At 38.1% G+C, this 18,780-nt stretch overlaps 1 protein-coding gene across 6 annotated transcripts in view; it reads right to left on the bottom strand.

Moving 5' to 3' along the window:
• Atg7 (Autophagy-related 7) overlaps nucleotides 1–18,780 on the bottom strand; it is a 200,105-nt gene that overhangs the window by 61,565 nt on the left and 119,760 nt on the right. For all 6 annotated transcript variants that reach the window (XR_011017572.1, XM_068225281.1, XM_068225280.1 and 3 more), the window contains 3 exons: nucleotides 9,418–9,568; nucleotides 9,206–9,325; nucleotides 9,049–9,121 (listed from right to left, as the gene is read on the bottom strand). Coding sequence is in view for 5 of the 6 variants with exons in the window: in XM_068225281.1 (XP_068081382.1) it covers nucleotides 9,080–9,121; nucleotides 9,206–9,325; nucleotides 9,418–9,568 (313 nt within the window). In the remaining variant the exon portion in view is untranslated. The remainder of the gene's footprint in view (nucleotides 1–9,048; nucleotides 9,122–9,205; nucleotides 9,326–9,417; nucleotides 9,569–18,780) is intronic.

The following is an 18,780-nucleotide window of genomic DNA, read 5'->3' as shown; positions in this document are numbered from 1 at the left end:
TCGAACAGGTGGACTGAATTCTGGTTGTGAGGTTTCACCTCTAGACACTGCCTCACCTCCCGCTTCCTGTAACCACGTCGAGCCCCGATGTCAGTATTCTACTCATCCCACAGTCCTCACTTATGCTCCGACATCAACATTAGTATTCTACTAATTGTGAATATTTATGTCAGCCCCTGACAAGCCTACGGCAATTGCCAGCATTCTGTTAGTACGAACTTTCATTGCAAGTTACACTAGTAATTCTACAAGGCAGATAGTTTTCGACTATCTTGAACTCTCTCTTATTTGACAGACTATCTCCGCAAGATAGATTCATATGTATATAGAACTCTCATGTGTATAAAGTGTATATTTCAACAGACCCTCAGTCTACTCTGAATATCATCATTAATTGCGAGCAAGTTCATCCATCTTCAAGAAAAGTTTAGTTATATTTATGTACATATTGTGTAAAAAACTTATTGAAGCAATATATTTATGTTGTGTTCCTGTATACCGATTCCTTGTATACAACAATTTGCACTGATGCTAGTCTGATTCTGCTGAGTTCACATAGGAGTTTATGGTGTCCTCTGTGTAGAGATTGTTTAAAACTTCAGTTTCAGTGTCAATTATGTTGTTTCTCAGATTACTCATGTGTGATCAAACTGGAAGTCATTTTTAGGCCATTGTCTAAGTTTGGTTTCATTGTTTATGAATATGTCACAGAGTTTGAATGTTTTTGGATAAATTATGAGTAGTTATAATTAATTATTTGTTTCTCTTTTGATGCTATTAGGATTTTTAGTTTATATCCCACAGATATTTTGAGAGGAGATTAAGTGAGAACTGCAGAACAGCTGATTAAACTGATCTCTCTGAATATCCTGCAGTCGTCAGCAAAGTGTAGGGAATTTGCTGCTTCATTGAGTTTGGACGGCAGATTGTCCATAAACAAGGAAAACAGTCAGGGGCCTTGTAGGACACCAGAGGCAACTGGTAACCATGAGGATAATGAGCCTGGTATTACCACTCTTATGTAAGAAGCCAACAAGAAGGGTCAGAAGACTGCCATGCATATTAAATCATTCAGAGTGTTTATGGAGCGATAAGAGTATAGTCATTACATAAAATCAGCTTCATGGTCCGTATCGCACTTCAATAGATGCGCAATTAAGTATTTATTTATTTTCCACCTAGTCGAAACAATGATTGCTTAAGGCAATTTAATCAACATCTTCAGCCACATAACACTGTTTAGATGAAAAATATATAAATTGACAAAGTAATGCTTTAGAGGAAGTGTCCTTATATATTTTTCATCTAAACAGTGTTATGTGGCTGAAGATGTTGATAATATACGAAACATGTACCACTTTTAACTATTAAATTGCCTTAAGCAATCACTGTATCGACTAGGTGGAAAATAAATAAATACTTAATTGTGAAAGAGTATAGTCTACAGAATCAGAAGCTTTTGAAATGTCTATGTAGCAGATATCCAGCTGTCATTAAGTTGCAATGGCATGCGATACCAGAACCACCTGGTAGGAAAGCCATGCTGATAGGGGGAGGTGAAAGTCAGGAGATGTCTGTGTACAACTTTTTCAAAAATAAGGATAGTGTGGGGAGAATAGAATAGAAAGCGAGTGTTGACATTCTTTCAACTTAAGTACGCACATATTATTTCATGCCACATAGTGTGCATGTGTTCACTATAATTTTAGTATTCATTACTTTCAACTTCCTGACACAAATCTTTGTTACGGCAGACTTTTTAAAAATTTTATAATTGGTTTTATGTCACACCAACACAGATAGGTCTTATGGCAACGACGGGACAGGAAAGAGCTAAGAGTGGAACGGAAGCACCCATGGCCTTAATTGTCACTGCAGCCTAATAATCAACATAAATGCTTTGATTGCCTGTAATAAGCTAATTCTCATCCCATAATTCCTCAGAATTGCCAACATCTTTTCTCGTTTGGTATTCTATGCCTAGTACACACTGAAAATATGATTCCGGTATCCCCTGTGGATGGTATAGATGTTGATTCCCATAGGGAACCTGAAATATTTGTTCTGAATGAGTAAATTTATAATGCCAATATAAATGGTCCGTTATTGGACATTATACATTTTCCAGCTAACTCATTCCTACTATCGTAATCTATAATTTTCATTTCCGTATTGACAAATTACACAATTAGAAATAGGAAAGGATTTCCACCTATCAATACTTGTTTATTGCACTTATTATGCTACAGAACCGGTTTCAACCCCTTTACATAAGGTCATCTTCAACTGAACCATGCATACATATCTATATGATGAAGCTATGATTAAGATTGTATTGTCAAAGGAATGCCATATGATGATAAACATTTGGTCACATCCAAATGGGGCATGTCGTAACGTGAACTGGTGTATGTGTCATTATGTGCAACAATGCAATTATATGTCTAAAATAGTATGTTTAAGGTCTTAAAATTAGTTTATAAAACATATCTCTACTTAAAACTAATATATATATGTACAAGATGAATACAATATATAAGAGCACTTCATGCACATGAACGTTCGTGTCTTGCTTGTTGTTCAATTCATCGGCTGATTTCCGTGTTCAAGTACACTCAGCTGCTGTTCCTGTAGTTTAAATGAGATGGTTTGCTCGTAAAATGTATGAGTAAAAGATTTTGCGTTCACTATATACATAGAATAAAACACTTTCCAATTTTTAAAAAGGTGACAGATGTATGGATAGGCTAAAATATGTTCAGCTCTGCTGTGTGTGTTGCCTTATGTTAAAATCAAATCATGTTGTCCTGTGGCGTCCATAAAATTTGAGTTGGGTTCAAAGTAGTGGCTCCTTTCTCATTTGTAGCTGTGCAGTGATGTTATATTTATCTGTGGACGATAAGATTGAGCTATGAGTGATATTATGTTGGAGGAATGTCTAAGGGTTGTGTGTGTTAAATTTGAATGTGTACTTACTGTTGTTGGTGTGGCTGAGTTGTGTTTGATATGCGAGCTTGTTGTGTACTACTTTGTGTTCTTCTTGGGCTCATACTAGCTACTGTGAGGGGAAGGGAAGGAGGGGTAGGGAGAGTTGCTGTTGTGGGGGTGTTGTTTGATGTTTTTCTGTCAAGTGTCGCATTCTGTTTATCGATTATCTTAAGGTAAGAGTTTTTTAGGGCGGGGATAACTGTATTGAAGATGATGTTAGTTTTTTCTGTGATTTCTTTTATGTTGTAATTTGGATTGGTATACTGATCTAGAGTGATGTAAAATTCTTCTGTTATGTTGAGCAGGGGGTCTTTGGGGTTTATGTTCAGGATTTGCATGTCGTTCTTGATGTTTGTGAAACTGTGTTTATAGTCTACGACATGCTGTCCTATTGAGGAAAAATGATTGTGTTTTACCGCGTTTATGTGTTCATTATATCGGGTTAGGAAGTTTCTACCGGTGCGTCCGACATAGCTTGTCTCCCAGTTATTGCATTTGATACGGTATACCCCTGAGTGGTTGTATTTGTTGATGCTGTTGATTGTCCTGACGTTGTGTATGATGTTGGTACTATTGTGTGTAGTTCTAAATGCTATTCTTAGGTTATGTTTTGTTTAAATGTTAGTTATGGGGTATATGTGTACATTATTGAAGGTGAATAGTGCATAATCTCTCTTGGATTCATCTTTTGTTAGTTTGGTTTTGGATTGGGTTTTTATTTTGTGAATGATTTTGTTGATCATTTCTTTCTTGTATCCATTGTTTTTAGCTATGTCATGAATTAGTTGTAATTCTTTGTTTAGATCTTCTTTTGTTAATGGTATATTGAATGCTCTGTGTATCATGCTGTCGTAAGCTGCTCTTTTGTGTGTGTTGGGGTGAACGGAATCTATTTTCGGTTTCCATGGTAAATTTTATATGGGAGTGTATTGTGTTGAGTTTATCTAATATATCAGTTTCATTTGTGGATCTATTGTCGATGACGAAAATGTCATCAACAAATCTACACCAAAAAAATATATTGTCTATTTTATTAATTGATGTGTGCTCTAAATGGTCAATGTAAATTTCGGCGAGTATACCAGAAGTGGGAGATCCCATCGGTAAACCTTGCTGCTGATAAATAGTATCATGAAATTTAAAGTAGTTGTCACTAATGGCAAAATTAAGTAATTTGATGAACTCTTCTATTTCTAAAGTACTTAGAATGCTGTGACTTTTTAGATTAGATTCAATGATTTCTATTGTTCGTTTTGTGGGAATGTTCGGGTACATATTTATTATGTCAAATGTTGAGAGATTGTAATATAGTTCAATCTTTAATCCTTTCGTTCTATTACAAAAATCTATTGAATTCCGTACTGTTTTATTAGCTGAGAATACGTAGTGCTTTTTGAGGAATCTTTGAATAAATTGCAAGAATTTATAGGTTGGGCTTGCTCTGTAGTTAATAATAGGTCTCATTGGTATATGTTCTTTATGTATTTTGGGATAAGCTTTAGCAGTTGGTATTTGAGGATTCATTACTATAAGTTTAGAGGATTCTACTTCAGTTAAAAGAAAGTGTGTATTTTTAAATTTTTGACAATACAATCTTAATCATAGCTTCATCATATAGATATGTATGCATGGTTCAGCTGAAGATGACCTTATGTAAAGGGATCGAAACTGGTCCTGTAGCATAATAAGTGCAATAAACAAGTATTGATAGGTGGAAATCCTTTCCTATTTCTAATTGTCATTCCTACTATTATAAATTTACTCATTCGGAACAAATATTTCGGTTCCTTATGGGAATCAACATCTATGTCATCCACAGGGGATACCGGAATCATATTTTCAGTGTGTACTAGGCATCTGATGGCCAAGCAAGCATAAATTTTTGGTAATGAGACAAAGTCTCTAAAGGTGTATTGGCACTGCTAGTGGCTCCAAGTAGCCTACGCAGTGGCCTCCACGGTTTGCACTAGCCATGTGTCTTGGTGGGTGTGCTACGTACCAACTAATGAGCCCAACTTAGCACATGGGGGCGAAATGCTGGCAACCAGGAATGAGTTAGCTGGAAAATTTATAATGTCTAATAATGGACCATTTATATTAGTATCCCCTATAGAATCGAAAAGAGCAAGTTTTCATGTACTTAAAAAAAAACCTAATAATAATAATAATAAAAAAGAAACCAATTCACAGCTAGCCTGGTATACTAATAAAAGAAATATCTCTACAGTTGTGCCACTTCCTGATCCCTACCTTGTACTTTAGTGCAATTTCTGCTTTAATCCAATCCCAAGGTATTTTACTCAAATCCCATGCCAATCCTGTTACTCTAAAAGGCAATTTTATCCCTGCATTGTCACTACATTTAAACATTTGTTTAATTTTGTCTGTTCCTGATGATTTTGGCACTGCACTTTATTTTACCATTCTCTCCATTTCCTTGAAATAATTACCGCCAATGAATTATGGCGTTCAGAACTTCATCAGAACTTCTTTTCAACTGTTTAGTTTGCAAAATATATTGTAGTGTTACAAGTTATTCTCATGTGGATGTAGACCAGGGAAATTACCCCAGAAAAATAAAATATATCATGGGCCAAGAATCTTAGGTTGACAGTAAACAGACTGCCCATATGTCAATCTCTTGAAAAGTGAAATTGTATTTTAAACTGTATCATCCTGTACATTTCAAATGAATTGCTGCGATTTTTCAGCTGACAAGCTAGGAGGCCACTGGACTAACCTTCCTCTCCGGAATCATCTCAACATGATAGTACAAATTATATGTTTCTTGGTACATAACCTCCGATTGATTCACCCTTAGTATCTCAGGTTAAACAGCATCCTTGGAAGATGCTAATGTTGATAAAAATAGATGCTAATTATTCCAGTCCCTACACATTGTTATCTCATTTGTATTTGATTTTCAAGTGTGCATCAACTGAGCCCATAAACTATTGAAGGTGCGCAATTGTGAAAATTAATGAAAATGAGGCACGAGTATCAAAATTACTGGATTTAGTATCACCGCATGACTGTGCTCTCCATGAACGTACGAACACAACTTAAACAAGTAATATGCAGATGGTGCCAATCCACGATAGGTATTTTACACAGTATAGGCCTACTATATAAACACCAACAATCCTCGCACATTTTTTACAGAATTTAGCGAAAAAACTTGGGTGCACACATTATTTGAAATAAATTTGGTACAACTTTGCCTCAAACAATGGATCCTGTCATACTATACCACTGTCTAACCTGGGTCTGTGTGGTAACAGTAGCACATTAGAAGTGAAGTATGAACCACATATTAAATATGGCTACAAGTTCTCATAATCGCTCATTCAAGGCAGAAGAAAAGAGAAAGTTGTACTCATGACTAGCGAGAAAACAAAAGACTATCTCAAAAAAAAAAATTTATCACAGGGCATTTTGCACAACATGTTCCTACACAGCTATACCCCGACAGCACACTCATTATGACTACATATATACAAAACTAGCGAAGTACAAATAACAGAAGTAAGCAAACCATGTGACAGCTCTGATCGAGCAGGTTCGTGTGAAGATTATGATGCATTTCTTAAAACAAATTTATATTTTATTCAGTTTTGGTTCAAGTCCCATTGATAGAAAAATAATAATTCATAATCAGAATGTTGGTCAGCAGGATAGGTAGTATAAAATGTATACACACAAGATTGCATGCCAAGAGCCTAGATTCCATTCCAAACTTCTCCACATTGTTCATATGGAGTGAGGACATATGATACTGTTGATGGTGATTCGTCCATCGGATGAGGACGTAAAGCCTTCAGCAGACCCCTTGGTGCTATTTAACAAGAGCAGGCTGCCAGCATTGGGTTTCACCCTCTCCCTTCCTACTATCATACACTGCCTGACAAAAAAAAGTTAAGCACCCAGAAGGAGTGGTTACAATATTATCACACTTCGGTATACATGAATACCATTGACGTGTGAGTAAATTATTGGATTTACAAGGATCTTTAATGTGTAGAACGCCCACCAAAGTGCTGTGATGGCACCGTCCTGTTTTTGAGTTGTTACCAGTCAACTGCTGTGAGTCAGATGGTTAAGCAAGACATGCAGAGAGGACTACGTGTGGCACGATGCATCAGACGGCCTATCTACCAACTCACAGCATTTGACAGTGGCCGCATTGGGGGACTACATGAGGCTGGTTGGTCGTATCGTGCAATTGGCAGGCATGTAGGCCATTCAGATGTCACAGTTGCCCATAGTTGGACTCAATGGGTACATGAGGGCACCCAATCATGTTGTGCAGGTTCGGATCGACCAAGAAACACCACCCCGATGAAGGACTGTCTTATGGTGCGCCGAGCATTTCGGGATCCCACAATTTCGGCACCCGCCATCCGTGAACATGTACTGGGAACTCTGCAACATCCTGTGAGTTTTCGCACAGCGTCTCAACAACTCACATCCACCAGATTGGAGTCCTACCGCCCCATACATCGGTTGCCATTGACACCAGAAAACTAACGCCTGTGTTTGGAGTGGTGCCTTGCCCAGGAGGCAAGGACCGAGGACGAATGGTATCGCATCATGCTCAGCAATGAGTCCCATTTCTTCATAACCTCCGATGACCATCGTGGGCGGGTTTGGAAGCGTCGAGAGAAAGACACACAGGTGTAATCCCTGGCATCATTGTGTGGGGAGCCATAGGATATGCGTTCAGGTCACCTCTAATAGTGCTTCAGCGAACTCTGACGATACAGCGATATGTCACAGACATTCTCTTTCATGTTATAAATCTCATTTCGTATTGACGGTTATCACTTTACAAATAAAAAAGTCTTATACAATCCTCCTTTTCAATTCAAAAAACCATCTATATTAGATAGGACAATATCTATACATGTTTCACCCTATCTAAAGGCCATCCTCAGTAGAAGCTCAAATATTACATTTATGCAAACAAATAAAAATACTGATGAAGTGTGTGGAATTAAAATACAATGTTAATGACTGACATCATTAGTTAGGCATTTTTTCAAAAAATATAAATCTTTAAAAAACAGACACTGTGTCCACACATCCCATCCCTTATGGCACAGCACCCTAGGACAGTGTTCCAACAAGATAATGCACTTCCACGCACAGCACGTGTGTCTATGGACTGCGTAGAGCATGTCGAGGTCCTCCCATGGCCAGCAAGATCCCCGCACCTCTCCATCATATAACACGTATAGGATGACATGGGAAGGGGACTCCGTCTCAGTACCAAACTGAGGAATCTGGAGGGACAGTTAGAACAACTGTGGATGAACTTGTCTCAGGAGAGGATACAAAAGCTGTCTGACACCATTCCAAACTGCATAAGGGCATGCATTACGGCCAGGGGGTGCGACACCCTACTGACTTGGCACCAACATTCCATCTGTAACTGCCAAAGGCCTTGTCTCTTTCATCCCATATTGCAATCAGTTCAATAAAGGCACATGGTCTTTCATTCATTTCAATCACTCTTTCTGGGTGCTTAACTTTTTCTGTCAGGCAGTGTATATCACATCATTCATTTCATCTCATTATGAGGTTGATGTTAGGAAGGGCATCTGGTCATAAAAACTTGCTACAAAGATTCGTCTAACTTCATACCTGAACCCTCATAGAGAAACAGGACAAGGGTTGGACATACGATTAAGTTTTGGCGTACATCATGTTGAAGGATTAGTTTCTAGTAAATAAAACATTAATTACAAACATTTTTTTAAAAATTCAGTGGCATGGATTATTTGCATATGGTAGCTTGAAAGTTTAGGTGCAATTTTATGTGAATGTACAAATGGAGTATGTGAAAAACTAATCATACCTTAATTTTAAAGCCACTAATCTAATCAAAAATAATGTAAAGAAATAAAGTTTTGAAAACTGATATGTCAGCAATTTTGAAAACACACATAAATGTAAATATCAATATAAATTTCATATCTCCATACCCAGTTGTTTTCATACTGACAGGCTCTGTCCTTAAAAAAATTGTTTTCATTTTAAGCATTTATTAAGCAGTCTTACCTCAGGTGTATTTTAAGCAGCTCACACAAATTCACTCTACATCTTCAGTTTCTGAATCACTCCAATCAAATACCTACAAATTTAAACAAAATCCATGAGCAATAAATATTTTGTAAAGCACTGACTTAAATGTGACTAGAAAGGACAGATTACTGACTTCTACATTTTCAGTCTCCTTACAGAGCTGAGAAAGTCCACTGACATCTTTCAAGTAATCTGGGCAGTTGAACACCTTCATCAGAAATTCACAGCCATTTTGCTGATATTCATCAATAACCTGCATAACACAAAACAACACCATTGACATTGTTCAAGTTTCTCATTGCATGTCATACACAATTTTTTTAAAAAAGATATGAAAATATCTACCTTTTTAGAGCATGCAATGCAGTTAGTAAACTTTGGACTTGCTGGGGTAATCAATTCAAACTGTGACAAGTGGCCACGGATAGAGTGTGGAACACGTCCAAGCAGAGATTCTTGATCAGATGTGTTGGAGTTGTCAGCAGGAGCCTGGGCCCTGAAAACAAAATATATCATGGCTGTGCAGTTTGGGTCGCATAGCAATCAGCTTGTGTGCAGGAGATAGTAGGTTCAAATCTAATGCTGGCAGCTCTGAAGATGGTTTTCCGTGGTTTCACATTTCCATACCAGGCAAATACTGGGGCTATACCTTAATTAAGGCCGCATCGCTTCTTTCTCACTCTTAGCCTTTTCCTATCTCATCATCGCCATAAGACCTATCAGTGCCAGTGAAAAGTAAAGCAGATTGTGAAGAAAAACACACATACTGGACCAACCACTACAGAAACACACACAGTAGTGTGGATGGTATCAGGAAAATCATCCAGCTGTGAAACAGGGCCAAATTCATACATACAACAAAGTTTGCTCTTGGGACCCCACATAGGGAAACGAGGAGAGTAGAATTTCTCGTGTCAAACTTCATACCCTATACTCCAATAACATTTCAAAATGTAATGACAACCGGTCTGATTGTCAATTTGCCAGAGTACATACGAATATTTCTGGCACAAATTGATTTAAAAATCTGTAGAAATTACCTATATTTTTCTTCATAACTGGAGGAAAGATGTTGTGCAATCTTTGCTTTCTTATGAAAACAGGTTATTTCACTCAAAACCATGCACGAGTTGTGTACAGATAGCCTTCTACCTTGTAATAGAGCTTTCAACTGGAACATTTCACTCATGGCTGCACATGCAAACTGTCTCTTTCCAGTCGGATATTCACATATTGTGTTTTCAAATTCTTGAAACTTCACTTTTTGTCCATGAAATACCTGGCATTTACTCTTTGTTCCAGATTATCTTTTTTGCCTCTAATCATGTACTGTACCACAACTCTCGTTCTCATCGTACTTCCCACAGCACAATCACAAATTTGCTGTGCCTCCTCTATAATGTGGAGCTTTTCTTTAATTGTGAATGTTCCATAATGAGAACTTATATTAGCTCTCCTAAACACGTGCTACTATTAAAACTGACACCACACAAATGACGCGAAATGTCTGCGGAACACTTCTCAGTCATCGTGGGAACAAAATTCAATTTAAAAAAAAAAGCACAATCTATGTTAGTATAAAACACATTTTTTGTTTCAAATTGTATGGCTTTGTCAGTATGTGAAGGGAGCAGACTTGCTAACAGAGTAAGTGGGGGGAAAAAAACCCTTTTATTTATTTATTTATTTATTTATTTATTTATTTATTTATTTATTTATTTACCCATATTTAATTACCACTTTACAACAGGGTAGTAAACCCCAATTACAGAAAACCTAAAAAACTTTAAAGTACTTACTAAATTACATTGACACAAGTCTTAGATCTTAATAACTAAAATTAAACTTCTCAGTAACTAAATGATTAGTTATTAGCCATACTGAGCATTTACGGGATAAATGGTGGATTATTACAAGCAATCAAAGCCATTTATGTTGAATATTGGGCTAGGGTAAGAATAGATGGTAGAATGAGTCCTTGGTTAAAAGTACAGTGGGACCCTGCTTAAAGACAGTCCGATTCATCGCAGATTCAGACTGAACATCGTACAAAGTACGTCTTCAGAAAATGTCAATACAATTCTTATTATTTCAATGTAGTAATGAACTGCATGGAGGGATTCTGCAATACAATCTATAAGTGTTACAGACTCTGCACTAAAATGAACTTCAAGGATGAGTTGATGGGATTTTAGAAATTTATTGTGTACCTGTCTATTAACAGAAATAACAGGACTTCAACAACTGGCCAAGCTTTTGTGTACATGAGCAAGTTAAGATAACCTTCTGCCATTTCCCTCAACTTGTTTGCCTACACCCACATTTACAAAACAAGTGAATGTGTTGCTTTATACGAGGCATGTTTTTAAGTACTGTTTTGATATGCAGCACTGCGGTCGGCATTCCATGCATACGCGCTGTGTACCTGCATCTATTGGCAAGGCTGAGACGCCATTACGGCAATAGTCGCTCTTGTGTACGTTTGTTGGCAAGCATTTGAAATGGCCTCGCTGATCGAAAGTCCCGCCGACTGTGACGTCCAGTCTGTTACTCGTTTTGTGAATGCAAAAGGTTTGAAAGCTATCAATATTCATCGTGAGATCTGTGCAGTTTACGGACCAAACATTATGAGCGATGGAATGGTTATGAAATGGGTTTGAGCATTTAAAGGTGGCCGCAAAGATGTGCATGATGAAGAACAGAGTGGGCAACCTTCAATCATTACTGAAGATTTTATGCAGGCAGTTGACCGAGCAGTGAGAGAAAACAGACGCTTTACGGTTATGTCGTTATCTGACGTGTTTCCTCAAGTTTCTCCAAGTGTTCTTTATGAAATTGTGAGTGAATGATTAAATTACCGAAAGGTGTGCTCACGCTGGGTACCGAAAATGTTGATGGAAGAGCATAAATGCAAATGTTTGGGCAGTGCCTTAACTTTCCTGGAGCGTTACCGCGAGGAAGGTAATGTTTGAGTCAAATTGTAAAGGGGGATGAAACCTGAGTGTGACCGAGCTCGATAGCTGCAGTCGCTTAAGTGCGGTCAGTATCCAGTATTCGGGAAATAGTAGGTTCGAACCCCACTGTCGGCAGCCCTGAAGATGGTTTTCCGTGGTTTCCCATTTTCACACCAGGCAAATGCTGGGGCTGTACCTTAATTAAGGCCACGCCCACTTCCTTCCCACTCCTAGCCCCTTCCTATCCCATCGTCGCCATAAGACCTATCTGTGTCGGTGCGACGTAAAGCAACTTGCAAAAAAAAAAAAAAAAAAAAAAAAAAAAAAAAAAAAAAACCCCTGGGTGGCCTACGTTACACCTGAATCAAAACAGCAGTCTATGGAATGGCGACATTCAACTTCACCCAAGAAGTTCAAGCAAACAATGTCAGCCTGGAAAATCATGTGTACCATGTTTTGGGACAGAAAGGGGGTGTTACTCGTGGACTTTTTGCCCCTTGGTGAGACCATCAATTCAGCAACGTATTGCGAGACCTTAAACAAATTGCACCGCTCAATTCAGAACAAAAGGCGTGGCATGCTCAGTAAGGGCGTCGTTTTGCTTCATGACAATGCACGTCCATATGCGGCTCATCGAACCCAAGACCTCATCACATCATTTTGCTGGGAACAACTCTCTAGCACATGGGGGCGAAACGCTGGCCACCAGGAATGAGTTAGCTGGAAAATTTATAATGTCCAATAACGGACCATTTATATTGGTATGATAAATTTACTCATTCGGGATAAATATTTCAGATTCCCTATGGGAATCAACATCTATATCATCAGATGATGATGGTGTCAAGATGGCTGTGTTGCAGTGGCTGACAAATCAGGCAGCCAACTTCTATGAGGATGGTATGCAAAAACTCGTACGATATGACAAGTGCCTCAATATTGGTGGGAATTATGTTGAAAAGTAGAGTAATGTACAGGCTTTCATATAAAAATAAAATTGTTAAAAAATCTCTATTTTTCATTTATTTCAATACTGTACTTACTTAAAAATCATGCCTCGTATCTTTCGTCAGGCAATCTCCTAGCTAAGTCTTGAGCTCGGTGTTGGTGTTGTGATGTCAGAAAAATAGAAAAGCATACTCTGTGAAATGTAAGTTGAACATAATCGATTGTGTGAAGAATGGAAAGTCGAATGTGTGTATTTTAGGGATCAGTGTCTTTCATAAAATTGGGTTCTCTTGCAGCTTGCCTTTATTTCCCAATCTTCTGTCACCCTATAGGTAATTTTCAACTTACCGCGGTTAAGCTTGATGCAAGGTAAAGCATGTCTCCTGACAACCACGTTAAACTGAGCTTCTACAGTACTTAAACAGGGATTAGACAAAGCTTAATTTTTCACCTTTGTTGTTCATTGCTTATATGGATCGTATGCTTGAAGGTATGAAGTGTGAGGGAAGGATTAATTAGGTGGAAATGAAGTTATCAGTTTAGCCTATGCCAACGACTTGGTCTTAATGACAGATTGTCCTGAAATACAGCATTATAATTTCTTGGAACTTGAAAATAGGTACAGTGAATACGATATGAAAATTAACATTTCCATGACTAATGTGATGTCAGTAAGGAAGAAACCTATGAGAATTGAATATCATGTAGGAAATACAACACTGGAACAGATAGATCACTTCAAGTATTCAGAATGTGTACTATCTCAGGATGGTAGTATAGTAAGTAAAATCAAATCAAGGGGCAACAAAGCTAATGCAGTAAGCACACAGTTGCAATTAACTGTATTCTGTAAGTAAGTCGGAAGTCAGCTCCCAGACGAACCTATTTTTACACTGGCCTATTTCCAGACCGACTTTGCTATATGGGAGTGACATCTGTGTGGACTCAGGATTTCTTAGTCATAAACTAGAAGTAACAAACATGAAAGTAGCAATAATAATTTCTGGTACAAAAAGGTGTAAAAAATCTCAGCAGGGCACTCGGAATGAGGAGTAAACGCTATGTTAGGAATGAAGCGGTATACATAAACTGGCTTCGGTGGAGGGACCATGTGAGGCAAATGATGGTAGTCATGGTAACTGTTTTAAGAGGAAGAGCAATTGGGCAACCATTCATTATCAACACTAACCACATGGAAAATGGAAGAGGTTTGACACTTTGAAAGATAAAGGTCTCTGCAAAAGAAAGACAAGGGCCATGAAGGCCATGAAGGGCATGAAAATGAGACTCCCCTCACTTTGCAAGCCCAACAACATTGGGAGCAGAAAAGAACAAACGATCAAGGGTGGTCGGATAGGATAGGTGAGAGTAAGGAGCCTGCCACAAATAGTGGAAGCAATGCCAAGTATCAGCAAAGGGCCCTGTGATCCCCAAACCATGCTGCGAAGTTAAGAGCCCTTGGGGCCTCTTTTAGCTGCCTCTTACAACAGGCAGATGATATTGTGGATGTTATCCTACTACCCTCGTCCAGAGGGGGAAGGGGGGAATGGAAGAAGATAGGTTACCTAGAAGAATAATGGCCTCTTTCATGGAAGGTGAGAGAAGTAGAGACCAAGAATTGATGGTTACTCAGTTTCTAATGATTTAATAATAAAAGGTATGGAACTAAATGAGGCCACAGAGTATGTTAGAGGAAAGTGGAGGCATTTATTTAATTCACAGAGGCCTCCAGACTGAACGCTGAAAGGCATTAAAGTCTATAAAAAACATTTATATGTGTATTGTGACAGTTTTGCTTCTGTGAGAAATAACATCTTTGATATAATGAAGTGTGCTGTCTGCGGCTTTTATGTTTGGGCAGGGATCATTCCAAACCATTGTCAAGCAGGTTCTTTTTTTTAATAGCGTTTTTTGTGGACAGGCTGCTGGTGACCTTGCTAGAGTATAAATCGATATGCTACGGTATTTTTAACATCAGATTCCTCAAGTGGTCTACGTTGGGAAGGAATACGAACTGTTCGAGAACTAAACTGTAGCTTGATTACTGCGTCATCACCAAGTAATTACTCATGGAGAATATTCACGAGTGTATTGTGAATGAGTATAAATTCCTAAAATAAATGTTTATATCAGATAACAGTGGCATATGTGAAAGTTATTTGATGTTACATAATGATATAATTGAGGATGACAATTGAATGACCAACTTCGTGTGATGTAAGGGATGTCATAAAATTCAGATTATCTTGTGGCTCATTCTCGCTTGTCTGCTGTACTTCACTTCAGATGCTATGATACCACGTTGACAGTCGTTCTGAGATGCCAACATTCTCTCCATGGTTAGAGTATGCATTGTATAAAACTCTTAACGCCATGTACCATTAAGAACTTCAACTCATTCTTTCTGTACAAGTTTCAGATATCTTTGGAACACATTACTCTATGAGGCAGAGCAATATTACTTCAGGACACATGCTGATGAACATTGTGGACTTCAACATGGGATTAATAGGACTTATGATGGATTTCTTCCTGACCTGGAACTATAATACCTTCAACATTATTGCCTAAAGAGTAGAACCGATATCAGTCTTACCTAGACAGTCAGCAGATGTAGACGTGCTGAGTCGGGTGTGCCGGTAAAGCGGGAGTGGAGTGCGAGCGGTGCGTGGAAGAAGGAAGACGGGAGTGAAGAGGACGACGATTGGTGTAGACCAATATCGGGCAGTTATCGGAAGTTGGCAGGGGTGAGGGAAGAAGGAAACAGCCAGGAGTGAAGGAGGTGAAGTGGAATCAAGATTGAAGGGTGAGACGATAATGGTGGCAACGGTGATTATGCTATTGCTAGTCATATGGGGTGTGGAAGTAAACCCCGGACCGAGTCCCAATGGCAACATGAGCTGGAAAGATGTGGAGGTAATAAGGAGGGTGGTTAGGGAGGTGGTGGAAGAAGTATGCCCATTTGAACAAATTAAAAATATGATAAAGGAACAAGTGAATGAATTTGAGAATATGAGGCGATGGATACAAGGAAAAACTGATGAAACAAGGACCAAAGTAGGATTCAACGAGAGAGAAATTGCGTCACTTAAGTAGAAAATAAGGGACATGGAGGAAGAGGTGGCGAAGCTGAAGGCTGAAATAGAAAGGAGCTGCCAAGAACGAAGGAAGAAATGCTTATTTATATATGGAGTGCCGGACGAAAAAGGAGAGGAGAAAGTGTTGAAGATCTACAAGGTTGTGGAACTCATCCAAAAAAGGATGAAAATCAACTTCAGTGAAGTCGATATAGACGATGTAGAAAGGATAGGCAAAGCACAGGGCAACAGGCCAATAAAAGTGAAGTTGTTTTCCACCCTGATGGCGGAAATAGTGATGAGGCGGGGATAATCTACGGAGCACGAAAATCTGGATCAAAAGAGACATGGGAAGAGAAGGGATGAGGAATATAAATACCCTAAAAAAACATTTAATCCGGGCTAGACATCAAGGGCTAAGAGCTTATATTAAGGGGCAACATCTAGTGGTATCCAATGGACAGTGAACTAGGTTTTGGCAAATGACGAAACTATGGGATTTAGAAGAAAATGTGAAGAAAGAAGAAGAAATGGGGAAGAGAGTGGAAGAAAGGCAAGTTATGGTTAGCAGCCTTGGAGAAGATGGACACGGTGATAAGGAAACAACCAAGGGGAGTAGGAAGTTAAGTGAGGTAAGGCAGGGAGATGTGCATGGTGAAAGTGTGATGGTACATAGTGAACAAGAAAGTGCAGTAGATAATGGGGTGAAAATAGGAAGGCTTTGGAATACCGGTACGGACATAGACAGTGAAGAAGAAAGTCAGAGAGGCAAATGCAGTGAAGGAATGGATGTGCAGAGTGAAGAGGTAAGAGCAGCGGAAACCAGGCAGAGAATAGAGCTGTTTTTGAGCCACGGGAGAAGCAGTAGTTTACGGGACATGTGGGAGTTGAAGAAAAATTAAGAGGGTAGAGTCACAAGAAGTAAAAACAATAAGAAGTATTAGAGTCACAAGAAGTAAAAACCCTAAGAAGTAAGTAAGTAATTAAGTAAGTAAGTAATATTAATTAAGTCAGTAATATTAATTAAGTCAGTAATATTAATTAAGTCAGTAATATTAAGTAAGTCAGTAAGTAAGTAAGTAAGTAAGTAAGTAAGTAAGTAAGTAAGTAAGTAAGGGATTAGTGGTTGAAATCATGGTGGTATTATAAGGAAAGATAGGTAAATTGGATTATTATTCATAAGGGGTTGATTTGGTGATATGTGAGAGTGATTATAGTAAGTGGTAGTGTTTATGTTAGTTGTATAAGAGATGGTGAAAATGTATTGTCATTTGAAAGAGATAGATTTGGTGGTGTAGTTGAGATATTTTGCTGTAGTATTTATTCATAATATTTTTCAGTAAGTTACATGATTTGGTGAGATGCATATTTCAATGCATTTTATGATTATTTCTTCTGAAACTGATCATATGGAAATGGAGGAGTAGCATTTAATTAATATGAATCTAAATATTATGAAGTCCATCCACCATAAATTTAATGAAATAATAATATTATGTGACTTGGTTAAACATGCTGTGTCAATTACCATGACACTGTAATAATTTTCTTATGGTCCTTTGATCAATAATATCTTCAAAATCTTGTTACCTCATAGCAAGGAAGATTAGAAACTCATCCTTAGTTAAACATCCCTTATTTTATGAGCATATTTTCTGACAACAGGAATAAATAAACCATGCATCAATAATAATAATAATAATAATAATAATAATAATAATAATAATAATAATAATAATAATAATAATAATGTGCCCATTCGCATCTCGTAGACCGTTTGCAAAATTGCGGCGTAGGAAGGTATGGCCCATACGATCTATGAGATACTATGAATTTCTAGATAGTGCGATGTCATAGAAGGCCACACGTCTCGGAATGAACCAATTTGGAAGGCACTATGGGACAGTAGAGAGTCAAGGTGATTGTTTTTGTTTTAATATAGCAGCGAAGGAATTGTTAAAAAACTTCACTTAAAAATTTGCATCGCAAGAGGGAAGACGCATCTGCCAAACGAGCTTCATATTGGAAGAATATATAAGAATTGAGAAGAAAATATTGAAGAATAAGGATCGTCGTTCAAAAACTGACAGAATAATTCACCAGCGGACAATATAAGAAGAGCCGAGAAATTAAAAAAATAAGTAAAATACGGTGATCTAGATCTAGCAGGATCCCGTGAGCAATCGTCTTACGTTTGGTATACTGTAACAGAGGAGAAATAATTTCAAACGGGAAGAAGACTATCCTAGCTCAATTCAAGAAGGAGGAGAGTAAATTTTGAGTTCTACAGAGAAAGCTGATATATAAATTCTTATATACGGAGAACTTAATGCCGACCAAAGAAAAATGTACATCCCAAAGAACAAGGAAAAGAATATCAACTAAAGAGATATCATCGTAAAAATGGAAAATATAATGACAGATTCCTTCTCCAAAATGAATATCTTTGCTGCATACAGAACTGAAATGATGTGTGCCTGCTAAAAATGCAAGATGGACCGAACTGGGGAAAGGTACATCCCAACCAGATGACCAGCACATGATGAGGAAGGCGATGTCCAACCTGATGTCCAGACCATGATGAGGGAGAATCTCAACCCACCAGAAGGCGGTTCAGAACGGGAGGACGGAGGATGACCAGACCCGGATTCCAACCACGGGTCTAACCACATCCGAGCACTGGAGCGACAACTGGACCAGATATAACATCAAACAGCTAAGTCTTTACA

This window comes from Anabrus simplex, chromosome 1, assembly GCF_040414725.1.
Source record: "Anabrus simplex isolate iqAnaSimp1 chromosome 1, ASM4041472v1, whole genome shotgun sequence".
Taxonomy (NCBI): Eukaryota; Metazoa; Arthropoda; class Insecta; order Orthoptera; family Tettigoniidae; genus Anabrus; species Anabrus simplex.
The sequence above is the reverse complement of the archived record's forward strand: the minus strand, read 5'-3'. Positions and strand labels throughout refer to the sequence as shown.